At 43.7% G+C, this 18,073-nt stretch overlaps 1 protein-coding gene and 1 long non-coding RNA gene across 4 annotated transcripts in view; one reads left to right on the top strand and one right to left on the bottom strand.

Annotated features, from left to right (window-relative positions):
* Irag1 (inositol 1,4,5-triphosphate receptor associated 1) overlaps window positions 1-18,073 on the top strand; it is a 72,233-nt gene that overhangs the window by 39,741 nt on the left and 14,419 nt on the right. The window contains 7 exon segments of the mRNA XM_010615272.1: window positions 3,025-3,055; window positions 5,222-5,362; window positions 6,136-6,267; window positions 8,513-8,654; window positions 14,485-14,534; window positions 15,057-15,164; window positions 17,365-17,429. Coding sequence (XP_010613574.1) covers window positions 3,025-3,055; window positions 5,222-5,362; window positions 6,136-6,267; window positions 8,513-8,654; window positions 14,485-14,534; window positions 15,057-15,164; window positions 17,365-17,429 — 669 coding nt within the window.
* LOC104856095 overlaps window positions 1-18,073 on the bottom strand; it is a 74,241-nt gene that overhangs the window by 8,348 nt on the left and 47,820 nt on the right. The window contains exons 4-5 of one of the 3 annotated variants that reach the window (XR_778560.3): window positions 5,362-5,447; window positions 2,922-3,038 (exon numbers count right to left, since the gene is read on the bottom strand). This is a non-coding gene — a long non-coding RNA (uncharacterized LOC104856095). Of the gene's footprint in view, window positions 1-2,697; window positions 3,039-5,361; window positions 5,448-9,657; window positions 9,878-18,073 lie in introns of those variants that run through there. The other 2 variants (XR_004517424.1, XR_778565.3) reach the window with 2 other exon arrangements.

An 18,073-nucleotide genomic window follows, 5' to 3' on the forward strand; every position in this document is an offset into this window, starting at 1 on the left:
ATAAATTATAAATACTTTATAAAGTATTTATTTGATATGTTTCTAGAACATATAAAGAATCCTTATAGCTCAATAAAAAGACAGCCAATTGCTCAAAATGGACAAAAAATTTAAATAGTCATTCCTTCAAAGAAGATATATAAGCAGCCACATGGAAAGATATTCTTATCCTTTTGGAGGCCCACAGTCCTGGATCCTGGCTGCCTACGCCAGTTTCCAAGGCATAGCTCTGCATCAGAACTGGCCAGTTACATGGATTCTTTGCCTAAATCACACCTGTCTGAGCCCTCATAGTTTTCGACATAAGAGATAAGAGCTGGGTGTGTTCTACAGCAAAAAGAGTAGGATGTGAGTCATCAAAGTAGAAAAATAAATTTGGTTAATTATGAAAATATGTAAATTTCATGTAACATCCAAAGAAACCCAGGAACCAGAGGCACACTCAGTGGGTTTGATAAACCATTGAGACAGTATGTGTGTGTTCTAGGTGACAGTAAAGAGTATGTGGACCCTCAGAGGAAAGGCCCTCTGGGTGTGGCTGTGACAGGAACTGTAAGCAGTGAACATCTTTGTGACTGTTTATCCCATGTTCTGTTCCCTGCTGACTTCGTAGCCATGGGGTCTTGTTGCCTCATCCTGACAGGAAGGCTCTCACAGTCCCTTGTCAAGGGTGAGAACCAGCCCCTTACAAAGCTGGCTGACCCCACCTTTGCTCTCGAGGTCCCTCTGCACCCGTAAAAGGGAGGAAGCTGTGTTTCCTGAGAAGCTTGTTGATGGTATGCTCTGTGACGCTGATCGGACCCCTCCCAGCCTTCCCACCCAGCACAGGAAAGGGCCTGTGTGCTATTTACATTATCTGGGGCCAGCGCTAGTTACTAGCAAGAGTAGTGGTGGTGGCAGCCACCCTAAGTGAGTGTGCAGATGAAGGGACTGCTTTCTGGGGACAGCTATGGGGACTGTACACAATAAAGAGCCCCTCAAAAGTTCACCTCAGTGCCAGTGGGACTCTTTTGCCAGTCTGATTCCAACCATCAGAGGTCTCACTGTGGAAAAGAGTTCCAGCCCACTCTATTTTTTATTCCCTGGCCCACACAGACCTTTATCACAACCCCCGAGTAGGGGAAGGTCTCCCTTTGCAGACCTACAGAGCCCCAGTGTCTTCGTTACTTTTTTCATTGCCGAGACAAAATATCCGACACCCACAAGTCAAGGCAGAAAAGGTTTATGAGCTCACAGTTTGCAGAAGTTTCAGTCCATAGTTGGCCGGCTCCAAAGCAGGGTAGCACATGGCAGAAAACAGTTCATCAAGGACATAAGGTAGCACAGCAACAAGAGGCCTCAACAGCTTCTTCCTGCCCCCTTTACCTTATTCAGACTACTCAGGGCGGTGGCACTCACACCCTTAACCTAGTGCTCTTTGTGGCTAGCACATACCATGAATCAATCACACACTCTAGATTCAGCCACCTCTGAAAAAAAGCCTCATCTAAGACTGCATAAGTCTTTGGGGGGACATCTAGACACAGACATAACCTATAAAACCTAGAAAGCCTATAATGGCAACTCAGATGTTAAGAGTTTGTAAATTACAAATGCATACCATTTTCTTATTAATTCCTCACAACCCCTGTGAGTAAATAATAACAATACTAGCCAATGTCCCCCAAGTGGCTGCTGAATGTAGATGCCATATACATTTGTCCCTCAGTATTCAGGAGGAATCCGTTCCAGGACCTACCCCACTCTGTATGCTAAAATCTGCAAATGCTTAAGTTCCTTGTGTAAAATGGCATCGTATTTGCATATAACCTACACACAACTTCCCATGTATTAAATCTTCTCTAGATGACTTATAATACCTAATGAAATATAAATAGGAGTCCCACTGTATTGTTTAGAGAATATTACCCCCACGAAAGTCTGTGCATGTCCTTTGTAAACACAGATTATTTTAATGTTTTCAACTTGCCATTAGTTGAACTCAGGAAACTGGAATTCACAGATATGGAAGACTTATTTTATTTATATATATATGCATATTCATATATGTGAGGTTTGGTAAAAATACAGTGAATGTTTAAATAAATAAAATTTATTACAGTAAAAGACTTGTCATTAATCTCCCTCACTACACTTCCTCTCATTTCAAACATGCCCTATCTTTCTTGCCATTTTCTGGAAGGCCTCTTTTTGTGGGTTTATTTTATTGTTTTATTTTTTTGGTACCGAGGATAGAACTCGTGACCTTGCCCCTGTGAGGCAGGAGACAGAACCACTGTTCTAAAAGCCTGGCCCTGGAAGTCCTCTTTTGTATCGTTAGTCACTCTGCTGTAGCTCCCTCAACGTCCTGAGTCAATTTACAACACTTAACTTTCGTAGTCATTTTGACTTTGGGTTACAGTCAAAAGTCACATGGTGCCAGATCTGGTAAATAAGGCGGATGAAGACGCACCATAACACTCTTAGGAGCCTGTGTTTCCATTGGATGGCACTCAGCAGCAGTATTCGTGGTACCTTTTTAAATCACACCTCATTAAGGCATCATAGAGGACTTTTAGAATTGGTTCAGAAAGTGGCAAGAATAATGGGGCAGAGTGTTTAAAGTGAGGGGGGTATTTTGAGGGAGATTAATGGCAATGTGGTATTTAATGTAATAATTTTTATTTAAACATTTGTGATTTCAATCATACCTCATATATGTGTACATACATTCCTTGTAAGATTTCTACAAGGTAGATGGTATAATTCCCATTGTACGGACAATCAAGCTGGGACTTAGATTACATAGCTTCTCTAAAGTCAGAGTTAGCAGTGACACTGCTGGAGGACTGACCCCGGGACCCGGTATTTTCCACCGTGCTGCCTCTGTAAGGGTCAGTATCTCACAGATGACAGGACACGCTCCAGGGTTTCCATCTCACCTCCAGTCTTGGAAACATGTGGTCTGCTGATCACTCCGCCTTCTCTTAGTTTATTTAACAGGCTGGGTGATGTTCATTTGTGCATTTTTTTTCTCTTCCGCAGTGCACCTCCACTCACTGAAAAGGAAGTTGAGGTAAGTGACTTGAGTGCTTATGAAATTTAGTGTCTGCTTGGCTGGGCTTCTCAAAACATTCCTTCCTCCAGCCTCTGGACCTGACATCTTTACACAAAGATGAGAACAAAAATGACTGTGGTGTGCTATGAACGTTCATACCCAGCCCTACTGAACCACTGAGATTCCCACTTCTACTCAGTTAACATAGGATTTTTCAAGTTTGGTCAAATATGAGAGAGTAGCCGGAAATTCCATACTCCTTCAAGGATTATATGTGTTCTTTAAATGTACGAGTTAGATGTACAAACTCAGCTGGAAGGCTACAGAACTATATTGAATGCATTTCAAAAAATTTAAGAGATGGTAAGATTTCAAGTTTCAGTCCTGGTTGAGACAGCAAAGGTGTTTGCCTTCTGGAGGTTTCAGCTACAGAAATCTAGCTCACTTGATAGCTGGGTTGCCAATAGCTCAGTCTCCCCTGATGTGACCATTAGTGCCTTTGAGGCTTCCTTATCCCAGTGGGCTGCGAGGAACTTGGTTTCATTCTGGCGAAGATGTTGACAGACAAACAGAACTTATCAGTGACAAGACAGTGAAAAATGATGTGGTCATTATCCAAAAAAGATGGACAATATGCAATGTCTACCACAGATACAGCAATAACTGTGCACCAGACAGTATACGTGTAGTTCCTAACATGCTTGTGTGGCTCCATTCAGCTGGCCCTCCTGCCAGCTCTGAAAAAGCAGGAAGCACAGGCATTAAAACAAAGGAGCAACTGAATGGTCAAATAACCTACTGAAAGTCCCAGATCCACTACTTATCAAAAAACCAAGATTTGGACCCAAGTGTTTGAACTGAATTGAGACTCCCTCTGTTAAGGAGATGACCCGGTATAGGGAACTAAGCATTAGGCATTATTCGTAGACTTGAGTGACGCTGGGCAAGATGGAGCCTCTCCATCACTGGACTGTCAGCTCTAAGCCCATTTTGACATTTGTGAACGTGGGCTGTGGGTGGTTTAATGGCCAGATTCTCTTCAGCTATAAATTGACTCAAGAAACTCTCAGCATGATGGAAATAAAACAGGCTTTGGAGTCAGAGAGTCCAAAAGTAACTCCGGCTCTGCTATTCCCTGTCATTTTGAATGACTTCTCTGGCCTCATTTTATTCACCCATAAAATAGATACAGTAGTTCCCACCCCAAGAGGTTGTAGTGGGATTAAATGAGGTAAGGTTTGTAAAATCCATAGCCGTGCTAGGAAGTAGCACAGTTAACAAGGAGAAGCAATTTTCAATATTGGTATCATCGTTATTGTGGGATCTGTTCAGTGCCTTCAGTCCTCTGTCTGGAGATGTCTGTCCACACTGGGCCATGTTATGTGGACTTCAGTAGCTCAGGCAGAGAGAGTGACCTCAGGGTATAAATCTGCTACCACTGGACTCAGGCACAGCAGATAAAGGCTGCATAACTGAAGACACTTCCTTCTTTCCTTCCTGCATGGAGTCCATCTGTCTATTTCTCCTCTCCAGTAGTTTCCTATGATTCTGGAAATTCCATGTTTGATCAATACCTTTCAAAAATTCATTCATGAATGACACACTACATTTGCTCTATGGAATACTTATTCCAGAAAGTGTATCCTAATTATACTTGGCCTTATTGAATCCCCTATTAGCTACTTAAAGCTGCTATGGATATAGGATTTAAAATATATAGGCTAGTTGCTGGTTGAAGTTCTCTTGAAGTCAACAAGGCTTAACTAAGTCAGATGGGGTTTATTCAAAGACAAAGGTTTCATGCGATATCTCCAAAATCCCCCATTCAATAAAATCCCATCATTAATCCAAACAGCTTGCACAATCAACTCCACTTGCCTGGGTTTTAATACAAATATAGGATGTGATTTTCCTGAAATTTGGGGAAAGCAGAACATAATTCTCTTACTGCGTTTTGGTAAAATGCACTTGGCCTTCAGTTCTCAGGAAGGACCTCGCACAGACTTTGGGTTTCTACCTCCTATCCTGTGTGCTTTACTGTGGAGTGATTTTCACTTGCACATGGCAGCCTCGGTGCCTGATTCCAGGGGCTCTTGTAAAATGTCCAACCAAGAAACACTTCGGCTGCCTTTTCCCCTTCAAGAACTCCTCCTAGCACCTCTCCCACATTCTTGTTCCCAACAGAACGTGTTTGTACAACTGTCCTTGGCCTTTAGAAACGACAGCTATACCCTGGAATCTAGAATTAACCAGGCTGAAAGAGAACGCAACCTGACCGAGGAGGACACAGAGAAGGAACTGGAAAACTTCAAAGCTTCTCTTACGGTAATTAGGGAGCCTGGCTGGGGAGTCCTTCCAGGAGGGGCTGTCTTCAAGGGTCATGCTCCTCTCAGTCACCAAGTAGAGTCTCCTGGAATGAAAAACGGGACAAAGCCTGACAGGGTTTTCCTCAGAGAGCTGGGAGAAGCTGAGGCAGAGATTCTGAAGGCCTGGTCACCCCAGGGCTGTGGGCAAGGCCCAGAGGAGCTTCTCAGGAGGGGGCTGACTTCTTCATTCATTCAGGATAGCCGGGAACAGTGTACCTGCACTGGGCTCCTCCAACGCCAACAAGGTGCTGGGGCCCAGGCCCTGCAGAGGCCCCTTCTTTCAGCTAAGATGGGGTCCAAGGCTTGTCTCATGAAAGCCAGGGGCTAGACTTGGTCTATGTCTTAGTCAGCTCAGGCTGCTATAACAAAGTGCCATGGACTGGGTGGGCTTAAGCAGCAAACATTTATTTTTCACAGTTCTGGAGACTGGAAGCCCAAAGCGAAGTGCCAGCATGGTCAGGTTCTAATGCGTTCCCTCTTCAGGCTTGCGGATCGCCAACTTCTCATTATAGCACAACATGGCAGAAGGAGGGCAAGGGAACTCTCTGGGGCCCCTTTTATAATCCCATTCCTAGAGCCCCGCCTTCATGACCTAATCACACCCGACTCTCCACTTCCCGAAACTCTCACATTAGGGATTAGGATGGAAGCGCATGCATTTAGGGGGGACACAGACTCTGAATCCATAGCACTACGTGAGGACCTTAGGCGATGCTCCTTCTTGCTACTCAGTCTTCAGCATCACTCTGGAACCACTGTGAGCACCGTGAGACCTACCAGAAGCTGCTGGAGGACATTGCGGTCCTGCATCGCCTGGCTGCCCGCCTCTCCAGCCGTGCTGAAGTGGTTGGGGCCATCCGCCAGGTGAGCCCCACCACCCCAGCCTTGCTAACTGGCTCTGTTCCCACCAGCAAGTTGACTAGCACAGTGACACAGCCAGGACAGCTGCAGGTACCACCCAGTGACAGCTGGCTCTGGGCCAGAAGTCCTGCGTAGGTTATTGAGGTATTGTTAAGAGTATCTTTGGTGGCCCACTAAACTTCTGAGGTGCTTCCTTGCAATGGCACTGTGTGAACACTTAAGTTTATGGGGAACTGTATATTCTCTTCCTTTCTTGGCGATTCCTAAGCATGTTTGCTTTGCAGTCGCATAAGAAAGAAACCTATTTAACTTTACTCATGTATTTCCCAAATGCATCTGGCTAGAGAACCCCTCCCTCTTCAGGTTTTTTTTTATTCACCTCCCATGGAACTGGCACTGGGTAAAAAGTGCTTTAGGAAAATGGCCTTTTTTTTATTAAATCTACTCAATAATCTTATAAAGTAACTATTTTTTTCTCCCAAATGAAGATGCAAAGTCCAAGAAAGGACTAGATTGAGCATCCCTAATCTGAAAATCTAAAACCCTAAATATTCTACAGTTTTTGACTATGTACATGATGCTGGCAAGCAGAAATTTCCACACCTGACTTCCTGTGGTGAATTGGTTAAAACTCAGTTGTACCAACAGTATTAGATATAGATGGAGGTACAGAGTTATCTGCACTCTGTAAGTACATATGGAACAGAAGTGAACCTCATATTTGGAATTGGGTCCTATCCCTAAGATATCTCACTATGTATGTGCAAATATTCCAAACTCTGAAAAATAATCCCAAATGCAACACATCTCTAGTCCCAAGAATTTTGGGGAAGAATACAGAACCCATAACAGCACTAGAGAGTGACGTGGTGGGGCTTTAGGCCCAGATCACAGCCCCTCTTGGCTCCTTCGACACCCTGAAATGCAGAGTTCCAGCAAGGTACTACAGGGCCACACTGCAAGTTCCTATCCCGGCTCTACCCCTCCACTGCTGGGTGACCCCGGACCAGTTGCTCCTTTGGCTGTACAAATGAAGATGATTGCGGTGTCTGCACAGGGTGTTAAAATATTTGCAAAGCACTGTGCCATCATTATTATTGTTGCTGTTATCATGGCCCACATCCTGCTGAGAGAATGTTCCCAGGGCACAGCCATAAGTACTGCCTGTAAAATAAAAGCCCATCCTTGTGTCCTTCCGGGGAAAGGTCTCCTGACTCAACAGCCCAGGAAGTTGAGCTGCTGTTCTTGGCCCCATTTGACTGTGAGGACCTCTTCCAGGGAATCAATGGGAAAGTCCCTCTAAGGCCAGACAGGACTTGAGCTGGGCCCTCAGAGGGCCCTCAAAGGGTCTGAGCAAAGAAAACTCATCCTTACCTGTACAGCTCCCCTCAAATGTGTTTCTTGCCTCTTAGGCTCCTCACTCCTTCTTCACCCTTCTTCAAACGGCTCCCACCCTGCCTTCAGCATCTCCAGCCTCACCTTCCTCTCTGGTTCCACTGGGCCAGTTCAGGTGCTGGTCCTATCTTTCCCTGCTGCTCTCACTACCATGACTCTCTTCAATCCCGTCTCCACCTGTGACCTGATTATGTCACCCCATTACTTTAAGACACGCAGTGGTTCCCCTTTTTCTCCAGAGTAAGTCCGGATTCCTCACCTAACGTTCAAGATCTTATACAACTCTAACCCTACTCCACTCATTCTTCCTGTGAACAAACCCAACTGCTTGCCAATTCTCACATAAGCAGGATGACTGCTCTGCCCCATCCTGGTTTGCCAGACAGCCCTGGTTAGTGCCTCTTGTCCCACATAACGGCGCCCGCTTTCACTGTCCAAAGCATTTCTGTTTGGAGGATAAACCCTCGCCTCTATACAAGCCCTGCCTAGGACTTCTCTTGGAGTTCCCTGGCCTGGATTCTATTCGTCTCTTTTGCCCGTGTCTGTGTGGCCAAAGCCTGCCCACATCCTGCATCCACAACTCCATCCTATTTCCACAGAGCCTTGCCTGTCATTCTCATCTAGCAGAAGCAAATTCCGCCCTCCTCTCCACCTCCTGCAGTGTGCATCCGTGCTATTTTTCTTTCTGGTCACAAGTGCCTGCCTCCAACCTTCAGCTCATATTGTGAGCTGTCTCTCCTTTCCATTCTCAAAGCCCAGAGCCTGACTCAGAGCAGTGTATGGTGATGGCATTTTTACCACAACTACCCCCGCCCCGCATGCACACACACACTCAGGTGCCCTTTCCTTGCAGGAAAAGCGCATGTCAAAAGCGACAGAAGTGATGATGCAGTATGTGGAGAATCTGAAGAGGACATATGAGAAGGATCATGCAGAGCTCATGGAGTTTAAGAAACTTGCAAATCAGAATTCAAGCCGCAGCTGTGGCCCCTCTGGTAAGGAGCTAAAAACTTTGACCTCCGTCTTGGTCTGGCAATGCAGGTCGCCAATGGCTTTCAGCCCTGGAACCTGTTTTGGGGTGAGTGATCTCCCTGCCTCTACCCAGTGCAGCCTACAGTGCCCTCACAGAAGCTGTTCCAGTGAGCCTTGGGGCCTGGAACCAGGAATTGTGAATAGCTCCAAAGTGACAATTTGACTCCCAACTCAGTTAACTGAAGTGGCTGACCACAGGCACAAGCCCACAGCATGTAAGAACTCCCTCTACTTTGTGAGAGGAACCTCAGACCCCACAAAATTTTGTGCTATGGGACCCCTTGGCCCCCTTTAGATAGCACCTGCTAAGGAATTTGGGCTGTATTCTGGAAACCATTCGATATCCAACTAAGGAAAGAGCATGATCATATATATAATTTAAGAAAGTTCTCTCCAACTGGAATGGGTCAGTTACATTACCAGAACAGGCCAAAGCCAGAAAGCCCCATGGAGCAACTACTGCAACAGCCCAGGTGAAGTTGATATCTGGTCATGGGGTGGAGTGAAAGCCTGGCTAAAGAGATATTGAGAAAAGCAGCAGACCTGTGGGCAAGGTGAATGATTTCAAGAAATGCTCAACTTAGTTTAAATTCTACACAAGTTGGTCGAGGACCACAGAAGAAGGTCTACTTAATTCTGAATGAAGGAATCAAGGAAGGCTTCACCGAGAGACAGTGCCTGGCCAGTGTTTTAAAGTAAATATAGAAGTGGTTCCGCCGCCTGCCATGCGAGCGCAAGGACCCGAGTTTGATCTCCGGTACCAAAAAATAAAAATAAAAAATAAAGTAAATGTAGAAGTTCTGCACTCAAGAGGGGGAGACTCATACCTGGTGGAAGAAGACAAAATAGTCTGATGTTGCATTTTGGGGACCAGAGCTACCTGCCAGGCCTTGCTAACAATGCAGGCTTCTGTGCTCCAGGCACAGGGGAGTCACTGGTAAGTTTACATCGTATGGCATGACCAGATTTTATTTTTAGAAGATAACTCTAACTTTAATGTACACCGTGCAATAGAAGAGTGAACAAGGTTAAGCAAGGAAAGACAAGTAAGGTGGCTCTTGCTCAGTCCAGGAGAGAGATGACGGTGCCTTGGGCCAAGATCTCTCCTTGGATGCTGCCAGGGCTTGGCCTCTTGCCGATGAAAGTGGCTCACCAGAGAAAATGGACCTTTTTACATCAGGAATCCCTGTGGAATGCAAACATCCGTGTTACTGAGAGTAGGAGGAGAGAAAGTACAACAAATGGAGAAATCTTTATAAACAGGAGGTTTAACAAGTTTCCTGGGGAATATCCGTGACACTTCCAGAGTCCAGAGGCAGTGTGCACATGCTCCAGGTTGTCTGCTTTGCATCTCAGCAGCAAGACTCCCAACCAGGCATCTGGGCTGCTCCTGGCCAGCATTGGACTTGACCGGAAGTTGTTGCCCAGGAAACTCTAGTATGAGGATTCTCACATGATTGGCCTGCAAGATTCAAAGTCTAAGAACCACCTTACCCAAGATTTGTGAGATGAGCAGTTTACCAGTGAGTCTCTTTCATTCATTCTATAGACATTTATTGAACATTTTTGGTCTGCCCCATATGATACCGGAGAATGGGGTCACGGGGTACACAGTCACAAACACAAAGGAGCTCCCAGTCTACGGGTGGTCAGGGCAGTGCAGCCACTGCTATAATGTAAATGTGGGTGTGCTGTGCAGAGTCCCACAGTCCTTCTGGGAGGAAAGGAAAAGGCATGTAATAGGAAAGAACATGATATCTGAGTCTTGATTGATGAATACATGGGTTTGGGATCTTTGCTTCCACTTCAGTTGTTTTTTCTTTTTTGTCTTTGTTTTTTGAGACAGGGTCTCACTCTGTAGTTGAGACTGACCTGGAACTCACTATGTACCCCAGGCTGGTCTCGAACTCACAGCGATCCTCCTGCCTCAGCCTCCCAAGTGCTGGGATTATAGGCATGTGCCACCACATGTTTTTTCTAAACTATATCTTCACTGGTGGTGGCTGGTGCAGAGGGGGAAGTAAAAACCCAGAAGGTAGGTCCATGGGATATGCTACGATAATTTCCTAATAATGTTTGATTTTTAAGCCTTCAGATGACTTCTGGTAATCTTTGTCTACTGTTGAGACTTAGAACACTACAGTGAAATAAAATATTCCTGATTTCAAAAAATAAGATACACATTTTAAAGAACATTTTTCTGAATATGCAACATGCCCATTATCCTCATTTTGGACTATTTCTTTAAGGTAAATTTCTAGAAGTATAGATACTAGTTCAGGGAGAAAGTATAAGGCTCTTAAAGCAAAATATTTTCAAATTATTTATTTGTATTTTCATTTAATGGGTAACAATGATGCTGAATTCATTGTGCTATTGATGTAATTCTTCTTTCTTTCTTTTTTTTTGTTTTTTTTTTTTCTTGTTGTACTGGGGATGAAATTCAGGACCTTGTGTTTGCAAGGCAGGCAGTGGAACCACTGAGCTAAATCTCAGGCCCTCGTCTTGTTCTTTCTTTATAAAAATTTTATGAATTTGAAAGTAAAAAATTACTTTATCTAATAATTTTAATTTTTATTTAGTTACCCGTTCAAATATTTATTAAACATTTATTTCTACTTTTGTAAATTCTCTAATTATGTCCTTTGGTCCCTTGTAAAGTTGGTATTTTGTTAAATTGTTTGAACTCTTCATATATAAAAAATATTTTCTGGGTTTACTATTTTGGCTGACTGGAGAATTTGAAAACACTTTGTCCATAAATACTTAGAAATTTGTGTTGGACAAAATAAAGCAAGCACTCTAAAAGAACAGCTGAATCCGCAAGAAAAGAAATTGAAGTGCCCAGATACAAGGAAGGAACTGAAACCAAGCTGATCCTGCAGGTTCCTTAGAGACAGAGTCTATTATCTGGGGGTTCAGTTGTCTGGGGCTAAGCATTTGCATTGGGTTTGCCCTGAGATAAGGCCTTGAATGTTCTTAATAGAGTCGACACTGAGATTCACACAGAAATCTAAGCCCTTCGGAGGACTGCATCTTTAAATAGAGTTTGGACAAAAGACAATCACCAACCAGCTGAGAAACAAGGAAGTTGTCTGTTTTAGCCCTGCACTCTAATAGGAAAAAAATACTTTCTCCTTCCTCATAGGAAAAGTACGTGCTCAGAGTGACAGCAAGGATGGTGCAATATGCAAAGAATCTGAAAGACAGCAGGATGGTGCCTTTAGGGCATGGTCAGTCACCCTGGAGAGACACACCCTGTACCCCAGACACTCAGGATTCTTTAGATAAAGCCTCGTTGAAGACGCAAAACTATGAAATACACAATCCACTACGAACAACAATCGTCAGACCTAATGAACCATAAGCTTATATGAAGAATGTCCAAAAAAATCTGAATTTTTAAAAAAAGATACATTAAAAATTATTGGAGGCATAAAAGAATGGATGGAAAGCACGAAAGTAAAAAAATAGTTATCAAAATAGGGTAGAATAGAACTTCTCAAAATGAGTCATACAGTCACAGGAATGAAAAATCCAGGAGTGCAGGTGTAAGAGTTGTGCCGATGAGGCCATTCCTCAATATTCCAGATTTGCTCCTTCGGAGCACGTTTCCCCATCCCCTTGGAGGCCGTGTGGTAGGCTTTGGTGAATGAGAGGCAAGTCCCACCGAGCTGAGGGCCTTAGAAAGTGCTGTGCTGCTTTCTCTTTCTCTCTCCTGACCGACAACCATCACTGCTTCAGAATACTGGAAACTCCATTTGATCAGAAGACAGATTTGAGATGGTTACCCCAAAATGCAGTTCTGGGGGACACAGCGATTAAAAAAAATAAAAGAAACATTATGTGGCACGTGATACACAGTATGAAATGAGAACGTCTGCAGTGCATTTATTAGATAATCTATAAGAGGAAAATTAAAGATAGAAAATATGTAAAGAAGGAATAGCTGAGGATTTTCCAGGACTAAAGACCTAAATCACTGAGTTCATAAAGCCTTGTGAATTCCCCACAGGAGCAATGAAAACACATGATAAAAACTTCAGAGGAGCAAAGGCAAAGAGATCTTAAAAGCAACCAGACAGAGGTGGTAATTCATGGAGGGATGGCAATTCTCAAATGCAATAACGGCATCAGAATACAGTGGAATAACCTTTTCAAAGAGCTGAGAGAAAACAATTATCACCTACACTTAAAACCTAAACATATACTGCTTGCAAGGGTGAGAGCTAAGTAAAAACATTTTGAGACAACTAATGAGAGAGAAGCCCTTGTTAAAAGGACAACTAGAAGCCGGGCATGGGCATGGCAGCACCCCAGCACTTGAGAGGCTGAGGCAGGAGAATTGCTATCAATTTGAAGGTACCCTGGACGACATAGTGAGTTCAAGGCCAGCCTGGACCACTTGATGAGACCCTGTCTCGAAAACAAAAACAACAACAACACCAACAAGCAAGAGGATACACTTAAGAAGGAGACTGAGCTCAATCAAGAAAGAATAAGGATGCAAGAAAGAACAATGATCAGAGACGTGTAAGCATGTGGACAAATCTAAAAAAGCATTCACTGTAGAAAGCAACAATCATAATGAATGCTATGGGAATATAAAACAAGGTGAAATAAAAATAGTGAAAAACAATATAATTAAGATTGGAGGGGGTTATTGTTTTAAGACCTATTCAGGAAAAAAAAATAGAGAACTTGATTAATATTAAAGTCAAACTATATGTCCAAAAGTTAAAGTAACACATGAAAAATTAGAATTCATGGAAAAGGGATTAGAAAAAAAGTCAATGAATAAAAAGGGTAAATAGAAAATGAGATAACGTAAATAAATATAAATACATCAACAAGCACAGGAAATATAGGCAGAGCAAACCTGTTGGTTAATGGAGAACCTCTATTGTGGTAGTGACATTAAGAAAAAATATATATGACTGGGCACTGTGGCATGGACCTGTAATCTTAGCACTCAGGACCTGAGGTGGGAGGATCACATGAGTCCTAGAAGTTTGTTTTGTGTTTTTGTTTTTGTTTTTTTCTGAGTCGTAGAAGTTTTGAAATGAGCCTGGGCAACACTGGAAGGAAGGGAAGGGGAGAGAAGGACAGGGGAGGGGAGGGAGGAAGGAAGGGGAAAAAAGCCCCTACGTGGTTTTCAACAGACACACCTAAAATATATGGGTATGAAGGACAGACGGATACACAGGCTAGATGATAACTAAATTACACTGATTTGACCTTGCCAATGTGTTTCTTGTCGTGTATTGGAATGTTTCCTGGTAGTACTGTTATGTGGTGTGATGTTACATATCTGACCTAAATTATATCACTGAATGTACATACTAAAGAGAAGAAAATCCTAGGATGGTAGCTTCCTTTCTCCTAGCCGTTGTATAGTGATGTTTTGAAACTACTTCTGTTAGCAAGTTTTCATTCACACCAAGACACCTTCTGTGCTCACAGTTTGACTGTATCTCCTTTGAATGAATGCGAAATGACTCTGTAAGCCTTAGTAGTGCTATGCGTGATAGCTAGGATCTGTGGTGGTCTCAAGTGAACGTCAGAGGGCCAAGATCAGGGCTTCATGTAGTGTCCAGGGGAGTTAGGATAAAGGAACCCTTTGTCCAAGGGTTCCCACTATGCAGGTGATCAAGTGCCCTACACCTACACCTGGACCCTTGGGCCATCCTTGGAAGGCCAGTTCTGCCCCATAGGTATCTTGGCATAGTTTCTGCCTTCCTGTTTCTTGCTGAAACTTACATGAGTTCTCTTCTCTGTTTCCTCCTGCTATAGAAGATGGGGTGCCTCGCACGGCACGGTCCATGTCCCTCACGATGGGAAAGGTATGTACACAGTACCACACCTTCCAGAAGAAGTATGACAAAAGTTCCCATGGTGACACAAGCTGTCATCCATCTTGGATCCATTCTAGTGGCTCTCTGCATGGTTTCTGCTCAGTTTCACACTTGCCAGCATAAACACCGATCTCTCCCCTTTCTGGCTCATGCGTTTCCCTGCCTACACATCCCCTAAAGGATCATGAAATGATGTCTGTTACCTGGGCGTTGCTGCAGGCAGTTTTTATAAGCATCTAGGAAGTTACTTGGAGACAAACCACTTCCATTCTGTTTCTCCCGAATTTCATAATCTAAAATAGGAACAAGGTGAGTGAGCACTCACCACCAACAGAAAATTTGGTTCAACTTCCGTCTCCTCTCTCCACACCAATCCTCAACACTGTCGGTACCTCCAAGCCAAATTTCCCCATGAATGCCATTACAGCCATAGGAACTACAGACCTTTTCCAAGCCCTTCAGACTGTTGCTACCTCTAAGAAGTGGGTCTGGTCACTTTTCTTCCCACAGAACATGCCCCGACGGAGAGTCAGCGTTGCTGTGGTTCCCAAGTTTAATGCCCTGAACCTACCTGGCCAGTCTCCCAGCTCATCACCCATCCCTTCCCTACCAGTTCTGGTGAGTACGACAATGCCTTGCTTTTAGCCCGATTCTTCCCTTTCCCTCACATGCACTACTATGGTAGGCAGGGCAGGGTCAGCGTCAACAAGGACAGGAAATTTCCAGCTCAGAATTTGAATGGTAGCTCTAAAGAGCTCAATGCAGAGCAGGCCACCACTCTGAAAAGAGCTCTGAGTGCCCTTAAGCAAGATGTAGGCAGCTCAGAAAATGTTCCTTACAGGTGGGAACTCATGCTTAAACCACAATTCTCCAAGGTGTGTATGATTCTTTTGCACTCTGAAGGGGCTTTAGGTAGCCAAGGGTTGCAGCATGTAGTGAGTGGTAGAGCTGAGCTTTGAACCCAAGGCCCTCGGAACCCAGAGCTTGAGTTCTTAAACTCCGTGTTGCTGGATTCATGGCAACATTACTTATAACTGTGAAACACTGGAAACAACTCAATGTCCATGAATAAGAGATTAGTAAACAAATTAGGGATATCATGTAATTCTATAGAATTATCACCCATGATTTATTTTGAATAGATAGCAACTTAAAATATACATAAATGTTAGTGTATATGCAGTATAATTCTGCTTTGTATTTTTAAAATTTTCTTTCTATGTGTAGACATAGAAAATTCTGAAAAGATATATGTAAAACTACTAATAATAGTTGTCTCTAGGCAGTGGTAAAACAGGTAATTTTTTTCTTGATGCCTTTTTATATTTCCACAGTAAGAAATACAGGTAATCAGAAAAAAAATCCATTTCAATTTCTTTAAATAAAGACAGTCTCTATATTTATAAGGAAGTATTTTCCACATCCCAAGCTTTTGTGCATCTAGTTAATTCTATCAAAAACTTGTTTAAGTCTTTCCCTAGGGATTTCTCTATTCTTGGTCCATAACTAGCACTACTGTATAAATAAACAGTTGTGCAAGTGACTGGTAAATTCAGATTCTGTTGTCACACCAAGGTAGCAATAGCTCTCAAATTTCTTTCACCTCTTCCCACCTTACTCAGTTCAGCCATTTATGAAATGATCCTAAACTCCCAAATCATTATTCCCAAATTATGCTTTTAGAGATTTGGGAGTGATTAATGAACATCAGGGGGGAAAAGTTAAGTAGGATCAGAAAGGTTTGTTAACATGTTTTTGTTTGTTTGTTTTTGTTTGGTTTGATTTGGGTTTGGGTTTTTTTTGTTTGTTTGTTTTTATGGTTTTTATTTTGTACCGGGGATTGAACTCAGGACCTTACACTTGCAAGGCAGGCTACTGAGCTAAATCCCCAGTTGCTGACATATGTTAATAGACTTATTTCCCACACTCCACCTAAATGTATAAAATGTGGTTTCCAAATACAGCGGTGCCTTGGTTTATGAACTTAATTGTTTTACAATTTTGGGGAAGACGGCTGTGTTTGTGTTTGTGTGGGGAAGATGCCAATGGTTGTGTTGGTCACCCAATGTGGAATTTGCTAACAGAAGCAAAATTTTGCTAAAAGATTTTTTTTGTGTGTGAACCAAATTGTTTACAAACAGAAGTATTCATGAACCAAGGTATTACAGTATATATTTATTTAGACCAGGAGTATATGTTAAAATCAAGAGAGCACTCTGAAAATGCTTTATGCCCAGGCCCTATCCCAAGACTCTGGGATGAATCAGTATTTTTAAAAAAATCTCCAAGTGACTCTAGCGTGCAGGCAGAGTTGAGAACGCTGCTGAAACCATATCCACTGCAGCATGGAAGTCCTGGGGAGTTGACTGTGCAGAAATTCCTGCTGGCTTGAGCATGAAGTAATGGCAAGCCTCTCCTAAGAGCTGTCCAGAGGGCTATGATGGGCTACTGTGAGTTCATCCCGGGGTTCGCAGTGGGTAGGGGGCCCACTGGTGTGAAGTCACAGTTGGGAAATGGGACAGAAAATACTGTCAGCTCTCCTCTAGAATAGAAACTCAAAGTGTAAACTGCCCTTCCCTCAGGAAAAGCAGCAAGTCATCGATGCCCCAGAGGGAGGGGACACTGAGAAAAGGAGGACAAGGAAGCCGTGAGGGAAAGGAGGATTCCTGGGCTCTGGTGGAGACTGGAAAGTGGGGTGGAGAGAGGGGAGAAAGGAGGGGGAGCTCTGGAAGCCCTTCGCCAGCACGACCCAAGGCCTAGCAACCCTAGCTTCTTCGTTGTCTCTCACGCTCAATTCTACCTCCTGTTTCCCATCCAGTCAGAATCGCCCAACGGGAAAGGCAACCTCTCCGTCACCCCAGCACTGCCCGCACTTTTGGAAAAGTAAGTTTGCCAATTTTCCTCTTACAGTTGAAAATATTTAAGGAAACTTTCCCCAACTCATTCCCTGTCTTCTCAACCTCAGCCCCAAAATGTGATGGCAAGAAAAAGCTAAGTTCTAAGGAAAGTGAAAGGGACTCTGAGAATCACAAGGATTTCAGAGAAACTGCAAAGTTCTTGGACCACGAGATGCAATGGCTGAGGCCAAATGCATCCTACATAAGAAGAGCCCAGAGGATGCAGCACCCTTTCCCACTGGTTGATATTTTTAGGGCTACAGATATGAGAAAACCCTAACTCAAAGGGGCTGAAATAATACGTCCAGTGGTCCGGGGGCTACAGATGTGGCATGGCAGGACTCCAGCTCAGTCTCTACAGTGTCCTTGCCTCTGGAGCTTCATATGTTGCCTCTTCTTCAGGCTGTGGCAAATGGCTGTAGTTCCAGGGATTCCATCCAGAATGGACAATGTCTAGAGGGAGACAGGTACCACCCTTCCCCTAGTTCTTCCTCAGGAATGAACCCAGCAGTATCCCCCATCTCCCTTCTTAGGCATTGGCAAATCGGGAACAAGCTTTGGGAACTGCGTAATCATTATGGGCTTAAATTCTGCCCTAAAGGTGGGATGAGGATAGCCAGTGAAGCACAG

The sequence above is a fragment of the Fukomys damarensis genome, unplaced genomic scaffold (genome assembly GCF_012274545.1).
Source record: "Fukomys damarensis isolate Sample0158 unplaced genomic scaffold, DMR_v1.0_HiC HiC_scaffold_16, whole genome shotgun sequence".
Taxonomy (NCBI): domain Eukaryota; kingdom Metazoa; phylum Chordata; class Mammalia; order Rodentia; family Bathyergidae; genus Fukomys; species Fukomys damarensis.